The sequence below is a fragment of the Schistocerca americana genome, chromosome 5, assembly GCF_021461395.2.
Source record: "Schistocerca americana isolate TAMUIC-IGC-003095 chromosome 5, iqSchAmer2.1, whole genome shotgun sequence".
NCBI lineage: Eukaryota > Metazoa > Arthropoda > Insecta > Orthoptera > Acrididae > Schistocerca > Schistocerca americana.
Window position 1 is genome coordinate 415705191 of NC_060123.1, and position 17870 is coordinate 415723060.

General features: G+C 38.0%; 1 protein-coding gene across 1 annotated transcript in view; it reads left to right on the plus strand.

The window, feature by feature from the left end:
• The window catches only part of LOC124616409 (beta-1,3-galactosyltransferase 1-like), a 59728-nt gene that overhangs the window by 16483 nt on the left and 25375 nt on the right, over positions 1 to 17870 (plus strand). The window contains exon 3 of the mRNA XM_047144713.1: positions 5489 to 5760. Coding sequence (XP_047000669.1) covers positions 5489 to 5760 — 272 coding nt within the window. The remainder of the gene's footprint in view (positions 1 to 5488; positions 5761 to 17870) is intronic.

Below are 17870 nucleotides of genomic sequence, written 5' to 3' on the forward strand. Positions count from 1 at the left end.
CTTGAACCCCATTAGAAACTCGAGAATTACATCTGAATGTATTTGTAGGCCAGTGTTAATGGTTACAGTATTTGCATAATCATCACTTAGACTCTCGAGGATTTTGGAGGAACTCTTCCATGCTATAAAAGCAATGTGTCAACAGATATTCTTTTAATGCTGCTTTAAAATTTTTTACATCAGTCTTTACTTTAATTTCTCTTGGCAATTTATTGTAGATAATTTTTCCATGGTGTAATGTTCCTTTTTGGCACAAACTGGTTTTTGTATGGACTACATGAAAGTCAGTTTTTTGTCTTGTATTATGATGATGAACATTTTCATTTTTGGGGAGGATACTAGGATTTGTTATTGTATATTTCTTTATAAACATTGCACTTTCAAATAGGAAATACATGGAAGGGGAAGCTGATCCAGCTGGCTTTCCAGCCTTTTTTGTAATGCTTTGAAAGAATTATGTAAATTGCTGGAAGGAGGGAAATTCCTCTATAGGTTTTGGGGTTAGTTTTATCTCCTTTTCTGTGGATTGGGTGAATTAATGCTGTTTTCTAATCTTCTGGTAAAGCTCCTGTTTCCAAGACTTTTTGAAGGACTCCATATATCTTCTTGACTGTTCCACCACCTGCAGTTTTCCACATATCAGCAGTAATAGTAATAATAATTATTATTACTACTACTACTACTACTACTAGTAGTAGTAGTAGTAGTAGTAGTAGTAGTAGTAGTAGTCATATGCCAGTTACACATCACTTTAGATGTATGAAAAAAATGTATACTTAATTTAAACATTTAAAGAGATATTGTTTATATAACTGTAAATGGATAGATAAAAAATCTACTCACCAAGCAGTGGCAGGGGAACACACACACACACAAGGGTACAACTTTTACAAGCTTTCGAAGCCAGTGGCTCCTTCTTTGGGCAGAAGAGTTGAAGGGGGAGGAAGAGGGATGAAGGAAAATCACTACAGAGTTTTAGAGAAAGGGGTACAGTTCATAAAAGTCACCTAGAACGGTGGGTCAGGGGAGACATACTGGACGGGATGAAAAGGAAAGACTGATTGTTGGGGACTGACCCAGATAAGATTTGAAAACCTGAGAGCTTAAGGGTGGACTCTAATGTTCTAATGACTTAAAATGTGAGTGTGGATCTGGGTTGTATTGATTTATTCCCCCAAACCACCTTCCATTTCTTTACGAAGTGACTTACTTGAAACTTGCAGCTACTCTTCCTTACTGGCTAGCTGGCTGCTGGAAACCCTCTTCACTTCTTCTCCATAGAATAATGCTAGGTACTGGAATTTTTAGACTCTTTCTACTTATGAAATAAGTAGACATAACAACTTTACTTTTCGTCAATTAATGATGTATTTAACCTCCATACACAATAAAACTCTCACTTTCCATATATATTTAATTTCCTGTAAGTCTCTTGTACACCCGAATGTCAGAACCAAATTCAGTTACAGTTAAAAGAAAATTATCTTAGATACCATAACTTCTCTTAACGTGAATCAGAAAATAAGTCTTGCCTATAGCAAGGTTATGTCAAGAGGTTTCAAGAGTACGTTTTCAACTGTCCTAGTTTTAGTAACAATAGTCAATGATGCAATAAGCACAGAGACCATGTGAAATTTAATTGGGAGAAGGTATTTAGAGATTCCAGGAATTTTACCAGGTCAACCTGCTAAACCAAATCAGGGGCTGAAGGCTTATGGATCTCAGGAAAGCATCCTCCAAGCACCCTCTTACCACCACCTATTCCAGCCCTGTGACTGGCTAGACATATACTATCAAACAGGGAGCCACCTGTGGAACAACAGATGTCATATGCCAGCTGTTATGTAAACACTGTTCGACCTTTTACATCGGTGTTACTACAACCCAGTTATCAGTCAGGATGGGCATAAGCAGAGGATGTATACAGGCAACACACAATATCCTGTTGCAGAGCATGCTGTACAACATGGAAGTCATAACCTTGGTGCCTGTTTCACAAAATGCGCCATCTGGATTCTTCACCCAGACCTCAATTTCTCAGAACTCCGCAAGTGGGAACTAGCACTACAACATGTGTTGGGTTCTCACCACCCACCTGGCCTTAATTTATCTTAATTCCTTCTGTCTCAGCGTATCTTCACGGTAACTACTCCTTTCTTCTCTTTATTTTAGTTTTTACATCCTTTATTTTCTGGCCTGTCTATTTTTCACCATCCCCCCTCCCACCTCTGTTACATACAATGCACTTAGCTTTGCACTCTTCTTAACTCATGCATGGTGTTTTAGTAGTAATCTTTGTCTTGCATGTTTCCTGACTTCCACCTATAAACTCTCAGGTTTTCAAATCTTGTCTAGTGCAGTCCTCGACAATCAGTCTTTCCTTCTCATCCCATCCGGTAAGTCTCGCCTGACTCGGGGTTCAGGTTTACTTTTAGGAACTATACCCCTTTCGCTAAGCCTCTGCAGTCATATTCCTTCACCCCTCTTCCTTCCCCTTCAACTCTTATGCCAGAAGAAGGAGCCACTGGCTGTGAAAGCTTGTGAAAGTTGAACCCTTTTGTGTGTGTGCTTCCATGCCACTGCTTAGTGAGTAGATTTTTGCACTATCCATTTAAATTATATTGTCAATGATTGGCTATTTTAGTTGTTATGTTTACATAATTGATCACTTTTGCTGTAATACCCAAGAAGTCTGAGAGGTTTCCAAGACATAAATTTTTAGGGCACCTTTATGCATTACTTAGGACAGTCTTTCTTGTAAAGCTGCAAGTTATCTGTACAGTGGTAGCTTTTCCTCATCTCTATAATAGGTCAGCACATCTACAATCGTTGGTCTGGATCCTGTTGAGTGTACTCTATGTCCTACATGGTTATATCAAGTTCCCATGGTTTGCTTCTGATTTGTAGACTGCTGTGGAGATGTCGTGCAGTGTTCTTATAGCATTCTTGCATCCAAACTTCATGGAAATTGACGTTATGGTCCGGTAGGTTGTTAGCTGATCTAAGTAATGGATTTAAGGAGTGGATCCGTTGATTGAGATGGCAGGTATGCGCTCATAAATTGACAGCTGTTAACTGTTGCGTAATTTCTTGTATTCCCTTAGATAGAATTGATTTCTTCTCATGTTAGATGGTGGAAAGCAGCTCAAGGCTGGTACCCAGAATACTGGAGTGGACTTTATTGCACAAGTAACAGTCCACATCGTTTTCTTTAACTGCAAATCTGTCAGCTGTGTGTGGCTGTTGTTTCCAGGCAGGGCTGAAGTATTATGCCGCTGAGAAGACAAGCCCAATGGCAGATGATTCTATGGTCAAATCTGCAGAACCCCATGTCATACCACATAATTTTTGCAGAATATTGTTCCTTGAGCTAATTTTAGCTGCAGTCTGTTAAATTCTATTTAAATGTCAACTTTCTGTTAACTACAACTGCAGGGTACCCTGGGTATTTCTAATGGGCTGGCTAGGATATTACTCAGATGAAAGCATGTGGTTTCAGATTTTTTGGGTTTGGCAGAACTCCTCATAAACTAAAATGTCCAGTTATACTTACATATTTAATTAATACATCTTCAGTGACCTGGATTTGTTTGTACTGTGTCACTATCACTAAGTCATCAGCATGTGTCTGCAATACATAAGCTAAGTAGTATGGAGCTAGGACTGTGCATTGAGAGAGGCCATTATTAAGGATCTCCTAGTCAGTAATGGCATTATCTATAACTATTTAAAATGGTATGTCAGTCAGCATAGTGTTGAGAAGTTGTGCTGTTCTTCTTCAGGGTATTACTCAGAGCACCTGACAAACAACACAGAGTCTCCACATGGTATCATAAGTTGCAGACAGATCAATAAATACTGCAGAGGTCTTTTGTTGTGTCTGGAGGCCAGCTTCTATACAAGTTGTCAATAGAAGTACTTGATCTACATAGCTATGATTTGGTCAAAATCTGTCCTGTTCAACTGTAATCTTTCCAAATATCTCAACACACAGTCTGTTATACAGCAGTCTCTCAAAGAATTTGTACATCAAATTCAGAAGTGCAATAGGATAGTAACTTCGAGGTTTGTTGCTGGGTTTGCCTGGTTTTAAGATACCAGTGATCTTTGTCTGGTTGATAAGTCGTGGAATGGATACAGCTGTATTAAGTAAAAGTTTCTTAGTTTAAATTTTCATCTGCACTCTTTGTAAGCACAGTGAAGGCTTTTACTTTGTCCAGGTATTGTGACATTTATGTAGTTTTTTCACTTTCAGATCTTTGGCTTCTTTTGTGGAAGAACGCTCTTTGGGAAAATAATGAGCTTCTTATGGAATGTTCACAGAATGTCTCAAAAACAAAGCAAACAATAAAATAAACTTGAACAACACACAAAGCACAACATCCAATGCAGTTAGTGAGAACAGGTTTAATTCTAATGTTACCAGATAATTCAGTTCTCACACCACCAACAGTAACATTATAACTTCCTTCCTGAGAATTCTTGACACTGACATATCATTATATCCCAGTTCATTGCCAATCTGTGTGATTTTCAATATCTGAATTTCACAATGAAATGTTTTAATGTTTTGTTCCTTGAAATCAAACTTTGGGTAGTATAACTAATATTAAAAATTTCTGGATGCAAAAATGGATAAAACAGGGGAAAGGCAACCACTTACATATAGAGGACTTCTGTGTGGCATACAGAAACATGTAATGAAAACAGTTAGCACTAGCTTTCAAGCTCTTGCTGATTTTCTAGTAAGAGTACACACAACCACACATGCACCCAAATGGACAGGCTCACAGTGGCATTGAGACTTGTTGTATGTTTGGGTATCTGTGTGGTTGTGTCTGTGAATGTGAGTTCTTACTAGTAAAAGAGCAATATCTTGAAAGCTAGTGTTAACTGTTTTCTGTTACTCGTTTCTGTGTCGTGCACCAATCTTCTATAAGTATGTGGCTGCCTTTCTGTTATTTTATATATTTGATCAATAAAAGTCCTTCACCCACAGATTATTGTTCCCTGGAACAGTTCATTTCATTACTTTCAGTGGATGCCATATGTATGAATAATTCATTGTTCCAAATGACAGTCAAGTAAAATGGCACAGTGGTTCAGATTTTTTACTTTTTTTGTGAGGAGTGGAGTTCAAATCCCCATCCAGCTAGATTTTATGTTAGTCCCCTACATTGCTACAGACAAATTCTGGACAGATTCTTTCAACAGCCATAGCCTGTTGCCTTCATCTTTGGTTATCCAAACAATGCCCCATCTGTAATGAGCTTAAGTTGATGAGATGTTAGGCACTTTCATTCTTTTAAATGGTGAACATAAATATTTTTTAAGTTTAAAGGATTTATGTACCCTGAGTAATATTTTTCAGTGATCTGTGCAACTTGTTGACAAGTAATGGTGTACAAGCTTCTTTCAAAACAAATTGTTTTATTGTAAAATACAGTATTTCACAGAGAAAGTCTGATACATAATTATTTAATTCCAGGAGCAGGTTGAAAAAGAGAGTGTTCTGCACAAAGATATAATCCAAGAAGACTTTTTGGACACATATTATAACTTGACTTTAAAAACTGTCATGTTACTGAAATGGACTGTTAAAAACTGCCCATTTGTTCATTACATCATGAAAGCAGATGATAACACATTTATCAATATTGAAAGCCTTGTGCATTTGCTCCATTCTAAAGGTACAACTGGTTTATTGATGGGTGATCTTATTTGTGGTGCACACCCAGTTTCAGACTCGCACAGAAAAATGTATGTACATACTTTTTGTTTTTATTAATTTATCTTTGTGAAATGGTTTTATTTTAAGCTCAGCTTTCAACTAAATATTACTTATATGCATAAAAAAGTCTTATTGACATATATATCGTGTTGCCTTTCATATAAAATTAAATTGTGGGAGCCAAATTAAAAAAATAACACAGTAAACACCACACACAAAAATTCAAATGATCAGAGTCCATTAAAAAATAAATAATAGACATATAACAATATTTTGTCAGTCTTCAATGTTGTCACTGATACCATTTCCTTGAACTGAATCCATACAGAAAATGTCTGCCAACTTGATATCAAAAACACATATCATCTTCATTGTGCAGTTGTTTGAGCATCAGTATCTGTTTTATCTATTTTTTTCTAAAAATTTCGCCATAAATGATCTACTGGAAGTGTTTTTGAGGTGACAAATGGATGTCTTATCAGTCATAAATTGACACATTAGACTTGATGGCTTTTTTAATAGATATAAACTTTTGTAAAGAGTCCATGAAACTAAATAAATTACTTCTTTATGTACATCAGTCACTGCTTATTTGTATTGGACGAATCACCACCTACAACTAGAATACTATTTGTATGTAGTCAGCTATGAAGTAAATTATTCCACTTAAGTCAGGATTAAATTTACTGAAGAAATTCACTATGTCTATTTTGAAGTTTAGTTGCAGGCTATATTAAAGGAACTAACCAAATCACAAAATATATATACTGAGCTAAATGGAATAATCATGTTCTTTCATTTTAAGTTCATTGTTCCCTGGTTGAAACATCAGTTTGACAAAAACTTACGGTTATTTACATTTAGGTCACTGATCTGCCAGATACATGAAAATACTCTACTCAGATTTTATGGAGGACACAAATCACACGTTGCATATAAATGTAGATTTGAATGCAGACTTTGTCAGTATTGTAATAGTGTTAAATTCTGAATTTTTAACATGCACTGAAAAAATCATTACAATAATTTATCTTAGAAAAATATATAGGAAGTTAGAAGTCAATGTACAACTCACATTAAAATCTTTTAAGATAAATCACTTAATCACTAGGAAAATATCAGAAAGGTAACTGACATGGCACTGTTGTAGGACCCGCCCACCCATTCATACAAATATAGTTAGAGAAAGTGTAGGGAACCTACATAAAGTGGGAAGAATGAAGAATTAATATGTCAACATTATACATATAGGCCTATATATTAATACTGATTAACAACATGAAGGGTGTGACTCCCTTTCTCTTAATTTTACATGTATTCAACTTCAACAATTCTTTGTGTAGCAGCGTTTATCTTGAAATGTGCCAATATATGATCATTAGGATAAGTATGCCATGAAGTGTTGACCTCAGATGTCAGGCACATCTACAGGCTTACACAAATTTTACAACAACCATATTTCAATTATCTGATCACTTAGAATTCAATTTATTATACTAATTCATATTCTATCAATAATTTCATTCCACATTTATCAAGCTTACATATATATCTGTGTTGGTTCTGCTGTTACTAATCAATATTTGAACATAAAACATAAACAATTTTCATTTTGTAATTGTAACAGAGTTTTTGTAAGGACTGAAAGTAGCATTCATTTGTATTTGTTTACTAAACTCACAGATATTTAGGAACATTTTTCAACTTATAATCTTCATTATGTAAGCAGATTTATGTTAGACATTGTTAGCAAACATATTTTATGAATTTCAGTACTTAAAGCTTTAAGCATTGTAAAACTTTATGTTGTAATGTGAGATAAATGAATTAATGTGTAACTGAATGGCAACAGTCTGTGTACAGTAGGAAGATTTTGATTGTAATCCATAAATGTTCTATTTCTAATAATGGATGACTTAGGCAGTAATTGTTAGAAGTGTATATATACGGAGTGGCGAATCAGCCATGAGTCTGTCAGTTTTCTGACAGTTTTTGTGAACCAGTTTGGTTACAGTATTGCGCAATAAACATGTAAATTTGAAAGAGGACATTTGTCAACATGAATTTCTTGAAATTTCTTTTAGCATTACCAAATAAATAGCTACACTGTCAAGAACTCAGCAAGTTGCAGCAAATTTTGGTGGAGCAGATAATTCATGAATTCTTTTACAGTTACTGCAGTATCGGAGACTGCTTAGGAATGAAGAAGAGTATTTGCTAATTAATTGTTATGCCCTGAAATATTTCAGTTGAGATGAAGTATCCTGCCATTACAGCTACACTCCTAATGAGGCTTTGCTAACAAAATTGTGAGTTTTAGGTTGACTTATGAAATAATAGACTCTGATACAATGGACAATTTAAAAGAAAGCACTGGCATGGAGATTTGAGAGGCATCATACACTGAAGTGCCAAAGAAATTATAGGCATGCATATTCATATACAGAGATATGTAAACATGCAGAATATAGTGCTGCAGTCAGCAACACCTATATAAGACGACAAGTGTCTGGTGCAGTTGTTACATCAGTTACTGCTGCTAAAATGGCAGCTTATCATTGTTTAAATGAGTTTGAACAAAGTGTTGTAGTCAGCTCACAAACAATGGGACACAGCATCTCCAAGGTAGTAATGAAGTGGGAATTTTCCCATATGACCATTTCACAAGTGTATTGTGATTATCAGGAATCCAGTGAAACATCAAATCTCCAACATCACTGTGGCTGGAAAAAGATCCTGCAAGAAAAGGACCAACAAAGACTGGAGAGAATAATTCAGCATGACAGAAGTGCAAGCCTTCCACAAATGGCTGCAGATTTCATTGCTGGGTCATCAATAAGTGTCAGCGAGCATACATTCAGCGAAACATCATCTGTATGAGGTTTCAGCACTGAATACCCACTCGTGTACTCTTGATGATTGTGTGACACAAAACTTTATGCCTTGCCTCGGCTCATCAACACTGACACTGGACTGTTGATGACTGGTAACATGGTGCCTGGTCGGACAAGTCTCATTTCAAATTGTATCAAATGGATGTCAGTAGGAGACTTTTCAAGCTGGTGGAGGCTCTGTAATGGTGTGGGGCATGTGCAGTTTTAGTGATATGGGACCCCTGATATGTCTACATATGACCCTTACAGGTGACAGATACATAAGCTTAATGTCTGATTTGTGTAAGCATTCATGTACATTGTGCATTCCAATGGATTGGGCAATTCCAGCAGGACAATGTGACACCCCACATGTCCAGATTTGCTACAGAATGGCTCCAGGAACATGGCCACCAAACTCCCCATACATGAACATTATTGAATATATCTGGGATGTCTTGCAGCGAGCTGTTCAGATGAGATCTCCACCCATTCATACTCTTATGGATTTATGGACAGCCCTGTAGAATTCATGGTGCCAGTTCTCTCTAGCACTACTTCAAACATTAGTCGAGTCCATGCCATGTCATGTTGCGGCTCTTCTGCGTGATTCCGGGGGCCCTACATATACTAGGCAGGCAATTTCTTTGGCTCTTCAGAGTATACGTTAAGAAAAAAAATTAGATTAAAGAGACAATAACTAAAAACTGGACATAGGAAAAGAAATGATGTCTGTGATGTGAAACTAAATTGACATGGACAATTGAGATAACAACTTTGATTGTTTATTCTCTTTTGTGTGTGCTAGAAATTCTGTGTGAAGTCATACAATTTTATCGTGAGGACTGACATTTTCATTCAAAGTGTGAAGAAGGTGAGTAATAGTAAGCAAGCCAGTGTGCCATTAGAAACTCGGGACCAGGTAGCAGACAATTTTGTGAGTTTAAACATCACTGATAATGATAGTGAAATAGGAGTAAAGTGAGGTTGTACAGAACCAGATTCATGACAATGAGGCTGTAGGAAGTGTTAATTTGTGTAGTGATTCAAGAATTTCTGTGTAAATTCTAGAACCACTCAGCCTTCTACTGTCTCGAACACACAATATTCTAGATACAAGTGTGGGATGGTAAAATTCTACCTACTGTGCATCACATGTTTGTGTGTGCAGGTTTAAAGTCAGTCATGAGAAGAAGGTAGATGCGGCAGTTGTACAACACCAACAACTACTTGTTTGGCAATCCATAGATGTTTTAGAGGAAGAACGATGGAGTTTTTATGCAGCCCTGTGCCTACTGTGTCATTGACAATTGTTATGATGAATTCTACGGACCCCCTTGAAGATATCTCCCGCAGTTGGAGACGAAACGTTGGGAATCGACACAGAATTCATCAACTGACCGCGGCATAACAGCTCGGATAATTATAATGGACATGATATTTCAGGCCGTGGAAGTCTACATTTTAGTATCAGACACCTCTACGGGGAGGAGATGTCAAGAGAAGTGCGACGCCTGGAAGGACTCCAGAAGAAGAGAGTGCAGCTTTTGTGTTCCCTCACATTCCTGTCTCATTGCAGAGCCGTCGGCGTTATACCGAAGTTTCTGAAGATAAAGCGACTGTTCTATTCGGGAAAGGCACTATGCATTTTCAAACGGACTGAGGAGGCCTTACTACGAGAGCACATTCAGCAGACCTGACGAGACTTGGCAAGCACAAACTGTAAGTTAATGTCTCTCCATATTACGATCAGTAATAAACTGTGCAGTGGTGACTGGGATAAAATTGATAGATACTGCATGATACCATGGGGAAGCGTATGTTGACAACGTCTAGTAGCCAGAAGAAGAAGTTTGATAATTTGTTACCTAATCAGACTGTTCGGCATTTAGACGTTTCCCGGACCATTATCAATTTGTCCAAACATTCGTTATCTGACGATGAGACATCTGTACTTGCCAAGGGAGGAAATTTTGCTGTTAGTCCACGTTTTGTGCCCACAGAAGAAATTATAGCCAGTGTAGAAGCAGGAATTCGCAGTGTGGATTCTGTAACAGCTGAAGAAATCCGTATAGAAACAGTAAGAATATTAGCCAATGCAAAACCGCCGAAAAGTAATATAACTGTGGGTGAGAGAAGAGCTTTAAAACTCCTGAACGACGACGATAGTATTTTGGTTCTCCCAGCTGAAAAAGGAAGCGCAACGGTGGTTATGGATGTGGCCGACTATCGGAGTAAAATTACTGATCTACTGGATCCGCAAGCATATAGGAAGCTGAATAAGGACCCACTAACGGCGTTCTCAGAACTGTGTCGTAGTTAATAAAAAAGTCCTCCATTGAAGAGAGTGTACAGAAAGTTCTCTGCAATTCGGTTGCGCTACCACCGAGGCTTTATGGATTGCCCAAAATTCATAAAGAAAATGTGCCGTTAAGACCGATATTAAGGGCCATTGGTTCGCCCACCTACTCGTTAGCCAAGTTTTTGACTATGCTGCTAAAACCACATGTGGGCCGTTCGGACTCTTATGTAAAGAATTCGACACATTTCATCAGCAGATTGAATGGCATAGTGGTCCAGCCGGAGGACATACTGGTCAGCTTCAATGTGGTATCGCTGTTTACCATGGTTAGTCCACTTAATGATGTATTGGAACAGCTGGATCGAATTTTTCCTGCCGATATTTCCGAACTGTTTAAGTGTTGTTTGACAACCACATGCTTCAAGTGGAATGAACAGTTTTATGAGCAAATGGATGGCGTGGCTATGGGAAGCCCCCTAAGTCCTGTAATTGCAAACTTCTTTATGGAGAAATTCGAAGAACGGGCCTTAGGTACTGCCAGCAAAAAACCAAATGTATGGTTCCGATACGTGGATGACATGTTTGTGCTGTGGAGACATGGTAGGGAGGAACTAAGCCAGTTCTACGAACATCCGAACAGTATAAACCCGAGAATTCAGTTTACAATGGAGGAGGAGGTAGACGGCAAGTTACATTTCCTTGATGTGCTTGTTTTTAGAAACGAAAATGGTAGTTTGGGCCACTCAGTATACCGCAAACCCACGCACACGGACCGTTATTTGCACCAGGATTCAAACCACCACCCACAACAGAAGCGGGGTGTTATAAAGACATTAGCGGACAGAGCTAGAAATATTTGTGAACCTGAGTTGCTCAACGCTGAGATGGAACATCTCCACAATGCACTAATGAAGAATGGATATTCGTCTGCCGAAATAAAACGTGCGTTGAGGCAGCCATGCAGAAATCATACTGACGTACAGGCTACTGCAAAATCTAAGGATTTCGTGCCATTTGTTAAAAATGTAACAGAAAGAATAGGGAGGATCTTGACGAATCGGAATATTACCATAATTTACAAGCCCACCAGCAAGATACAGGAATACCTTAAGCCTGCCAAGGACGCTCGCAAACCACTGGAAAAAGCTGGAGTGTATAGGATCCCATGCAGCTGTGGTGATGTTTATGTGGGTACCACTAAAAGAACTGTTTCTGAACGTTTGGAGAGCATAAGGGAAATTGTAGAAGAGAAGAAACGGAACGATCAGAGCCAGGGAACCACAATATTCGTTTCGAGGAGATGCGAGTACTAGCGGCCACAAGCGGGTATTACGAAAGGCTCTACAGGGAGGCAATCGAAATCGCTAAACACCCAAATTATTTCAACCTGAAGGAGGAGAGTGTGAAATTAAACGGCATATGGATGCCGGTGTTAAAGAAGATGTGTACCTCCTGTCCACTACTGGGTGATGGCCACAGCGACCACCGGCGACGGACAGTGGCCAATTGCACTGACATTTTCAAAACACGTGACGTCACACCGCGGCGTGGGAGCGCGCGGACACGGAATTTAGCGGCAGTCAGTAGCGAGCCAGTGGGTGTGTTGGACCTTCCATTGAGCTACGGGCCCCCTTGAAGATGCCTCCCGCAGTCAGAGATGAAACGTTGGGAATCAACACAGAATTCATCAACTGACCACGGCATAACAGCCCGGTTAATTATAATGGACATCATTTCTTTTGTCAGCAGGTAAGATGACAAAGTCTTGGTCTTCTCTCAATTCTCGTACAGCATTTCTTTCAGCTGAGGTGATGTTAAAGTTGGACCTCTGAGATGAAGCTTGAGTCAAGATGCGGCTTGTGTCATGCCTAATCTCTTCAGCAGCATCCTTAGGAAGTTATAAGATCAATAATTGGTCACTGTTAATCAATTTCATTCTGTTGTTGGCAGCTCCAATAATGTGCTGTTTGCCCAAAAGCAATTGTTGAATTTATTTAGTTCTAGAGGATTCTTATTTCTTGTTAATTTTCTTCCTGAAACTTACATATCATTTCAGACATGTTGTTGTTGTTGTTGTCTTCAGTCCTGAGACTGGTTTGATGCAGCTCTCCATGCTACTCTATCCTGTGCAAGCTGCTTCATCTCCCAGTACTTACTGCAACCTACATCCTTCCGAATCTGCTTAATGTATTCATCTCTTGGTCTTCCTCTATGATTTTTACCCTCCACGCTGCCCTCCAATGCCAAATTTGTGATCCCTTGATGTCTCAGAACATGTCCTACCAACCGGTCCCTTCTTCTAGTCAAGTTGTGCCACAAACTCCTCTTCTCCCCAATTCTATTCAGTACCTCCTCATTAGTTATGTGATCTACCCATCTAATCTTCAGCATTCTTCTGTAGCACCACATTTCAAAAGCTTCTATTCTCTTCTTGTCCAAACTATTTATCGTCCATGTTTCACTTCCATACATGGCTACACTCCATACAAATACTTTCAGAAACAACTTCCTGACACTTAAATCTATACTCGATGTTAACAAATTTCTCTTCTTCAGAAACACTTTCCTTGCCATTGCCAGTCTACATTTTATATCCTCTCTACATCAACCATCATCAGTTATTTTGCTCCCCAAATATCAAAACTCCTTTACTACTTTAAGTTTCTCATTTCCTAATCTAATTCCCTCAGCATCAGCCAACTTAATTCGACTTCATTCCATTATCCTTGTTTTGCTTTTGTTGATGTTCATCTTATACCCTCCTTTCAAGACACTGTCCATTCAGTTCAACTGCTCTTCCAAGTCCTTTGCTGTCTCTGGCAGAATTACAATGTCACTGCCGAACCTCAATGTTTTTATTTCTTTTCCATGGACTTTAATACCTACTCTGAATTTTTCTTTTGTTTCCTTTATTGCTTGCTCAATATACAGATTGAATAACATCGGGGAGAGACTACAACCCTGTCTCACTCCCTTCCCAACCACTGCTTCCCTTTCATGCCCCTCGACTCTCATAACTGCCATCTGGTTTCTGTACAAATTGTAAATAGCCTTTCGCTCCCTGTATTTTACCCCTGCCACATTTAGAATTTGAAAGAGAGTATTCCAGTCAACATTGTCAAAAGCTTTCTCTAAGTCTACAAATGCTAGAAATGTAGGTTTGCCTTTCCTTAATCTATTTTCTAAGATAAGTCGTAGGGTCAGTATTGCCTCACGTGTTCCAACATTTCTGCGGAATCCAAACTGATTTTCGCCGAGGTCGGCTTCTACCAATTTTTCCATTCGTCTGTAAAGAATTTGCGTTAGTATTTTGCAGCTGTGACTTATTAAACTGATAGTTTGGTAATTTTCACATCTGTCAACACCTGCTTTCTTTGGGATTGGAATTATTATATTCTACTTGAAGTCTGAGGGTATTCATACATCTTGCTCACCAGATGGCAGAGTTTTGTCAGGACTGGCTCTCCCAACGCCGTCAGTAGTTCTATTGGAATGTTGTCTACTCCCGGGGCCTTGTTTCGACTCAGGTCTTTCAGTGCCCTGTCAAACTCTTCATGCAGTATCGTATCTCCCATTTCATCTTCATCTACATCCTCTTCCATTTCCATAATATTGTCCTCAAGTACATCGCCCATTTCAGACATATCTATACTTATTTCTGTCATGGCTGCAGATGTCAAGTTCTAATCTCACCTTGAAAACTACAGTTCATCTAAAAATTCATTATTATTGCAAATATTGTAGATTATATCTCTACTTGTATTTGTGTAATTAACTGCTTCACCTATAATTGGTTTCAAAGACAGGTTGAATATAAAATTTATTTAATAACACACTTATTGCAGCTGAATAGCCATACAAGTTCAAAACCCAATTATAATAATACATGAAATTATTAATTTTACATATTGTGATTTGCATAGTCACTCATTGATTGTGCCCACTTGATATAGGGTTCTACATGATAAGATTTACATATTTGATGACACAGTTTACTCTCTTATATTGTGTCTGGTTCAAGATGTAATGTTTTGTTGCAAATAAGGTAGTGGAAATCACGGACTGCGATTCTGATGATCAAGTGTCTCATCACAAAGTTTTCCTTCATCCGTGTTTGATCAGTGATGGTGCTTGTACTGTAAAATTCTTGAGGCATATCATCCCTTTGTTCCTTAAATATTTTTAATATACATTCTAAAGTGGTGGTGTTGTGCTGCATCAGATTTGTTCGTAGGTCTTCAGCAGTTATACAAGTCTGGATCATTTTGTTTTGGGCACTCCAATCATTTTCTTTATATAGATCAGCTTTACTCTTTCTAGTGTCACTGGATTTTTCTCTGTGAGATGTGGTTTGATGATTTCTAGGTATACGTCACTGTTGATGAGATATTGGCTCAGAATAGTGCCATTGCTGTCTCTAGGCTGGGGATCTAGTGTGTTCTATTTCATGGATAGTCATTATTGCTTGCACTGCTTTCTCTGTTACATTTTGTGAAACAATTTGCTCTTGTTTGTATAGTGACCTCTAGGTACTTGAAGTCTGGTACAATTTTCAGATTTTTTTTTCCTATATGAAGATCTCAGCCAATGAAGGTGCTCTTTTCCATTTCTGAGCACAAAATGTCATTCCCTAGAATTCAGTAAGACATACAACTGAGCTGTCCAGTGTCTGAAAATTTACTTCTAGTTGTTGAACATTGTTTCTTGTGGATTGTATATTCTGGTGGAAGACTGTAAAATATATAGTTGTGCTTATCGTGGCAGGCTACCTCCTGTTGTGCTTGAGATTAAAAAATCCTGCTGATAGGATGGAGTCACTGTTTTTCATCTGCTTGCTAGACTGAACACTTCACTTGCTGCTACCCTAAGTAGGAAAAAGCGTACACTCTTGAATTTTTATTAGGTTGTGCTCCATCAGGTTGTATAACTAAAGTCAGCTAAGCATTTAGTGGAAGAGCATCAGACTAAATTCATTACAGTAAGTTCAAATCTGAACAAATTATATGAATTCAATGATGCTCCAATGGTTGAAGATGAGCGTATGATAATTGGTGATGTGATTCAGTTTGTGTGTGCTTTGAAAAATCTTGGTGCCCTAATATTAGCTGCTGACAAGTTTCCACAGTAATCCTTTGTAATGCCATACTGAAAGAAATAAAGAAACAAGAGTATATGAATTGCTTGATTAATTATAGAGATTCTGTTGTTAGCTATGGTAGGACTTTACATGACAAAGTATATCCAAGTATTTCTCACAGAAAGAATCATTTCTTTGTACAGTACCCATATGAAGCCATGTTTGGCACACTGAACTTCCATATTATTTATTGTTTCTTGTTGCTTTGAAATGTGTTTTGAGCGTATTACAATATCGCCTGCATACACATATGAGATAACACACTCCCCCTGGGGTATTCTTACAATTTCTTCCCCTGAAAGGGTAACTAACAGAGAACTCAATAGGTCTCCCTGGAATACTACATTCTATTGGAGTATTGGCTCTGACAGGGAGAGGTTATCTGAGATCGTTATGTCCTTCCTTTGCAGTGTTGCACTTATGATCCGAGTCCATATGTTGTTTTCACTTAGGGTTTCCTTTAGTTTTTTGTCACTAGCTTCCTGTTTATAAAGTCAGAGGCTTTTGTGTAATCTATAAACACTACATAAAACTTTTCTCTCTCTTCAAGGGCTTCCCATAAACTCTTTAGCAGTACTTCTACTGTGTCAGAATTGATCTTCCATCCTGAATCCCATTTAGCTTTTGTTTAGGTGTTCATTGATTGTTTACCTTATTCTTTCTGTTATTATTTTTGTCAATATTTTGAAAGGTAAGTTTTCTATTGCCATATTCAGTATCTTCTAGAATCGTTGTGGTTTCCTGTCCCTTTATATAGCACTTTTGTTACTAATTGCCTTCACTTTTCTGGAATGGAGGCTGTTTCCATGCACTTATTGTAAAGTTTTGTCCACTTTGGTGGTAGTGGCTTCTTCCTTTGGTTTCTTTCCTGGAATGTTCTTTTCTTTTAGAATTTTTTTGTTGGAATAAATGTATTTTGTGATTAGAACATAATTTATTCTAATTAATTAACTTATGAATTTTGATTTCTTCTTTGTTGTTGGTTAGGGTCTATTAAGTTGATTCAATAAATGATGGAGGAAAGGGTCTCATCCTTAAGATATGCACTATGAAATGGCCGATACAGGTTTTCAGTCTTTGAGAAATACAAGCTTTAATCTTCCAACTTTTCAAAAGTAAATAATCTCAAATAAAACATGTCACACCATTAATATCACCGTATTTCTTCTCTCAGCAGCCCCAACTATTTCCATCATAACTCTACTCCTCACTGATACACCATAACTATAGTCAATTTAAAATTAATTGATGGTTGACATAGGTCACTCACCACTACTCTGTTGCCACATCAGCCACCAGCTACTGCTCACGTATAGGTGACACAAAAACATGGCACATCATTTCAGAAATATTATTAATGTGCAATGCAGAGCAATGTTGTAAGGTGCCACTGCGAGGTATGTTGGAAATGTGAGGTGCTCTGTCAGCTGTTGATTTTAAGTGACCAATGACTGAACTGCAGCAGATGATGCATGTTACAGTCCTGAGCATAAACACATGTCATGAGCTGCCCACAACCTCATGATTCGTAATGTATGTGAGAACACTGTGGTGAATGTTCTGCGTTAGAACTAAAATCACGATATTTTTTTTCATGTCTATTAAGGCTAACATCTATTAGCAAACTCAAGACAGAAAAGATTCAGTTTCAGTGCTAAAAGCAAACTGCAATTTCTTTTTATCATTGGTCACCTGAAGCCATCCATCCTCTCACTGGCTACACAAACTTCCACAATACAAACCAATGAGCAGTCCTCAATGTCAATTCATTGCAGATTATAGATGACACAGGAGATACCAATGGAAAAAGGAATGATATATGGAAAA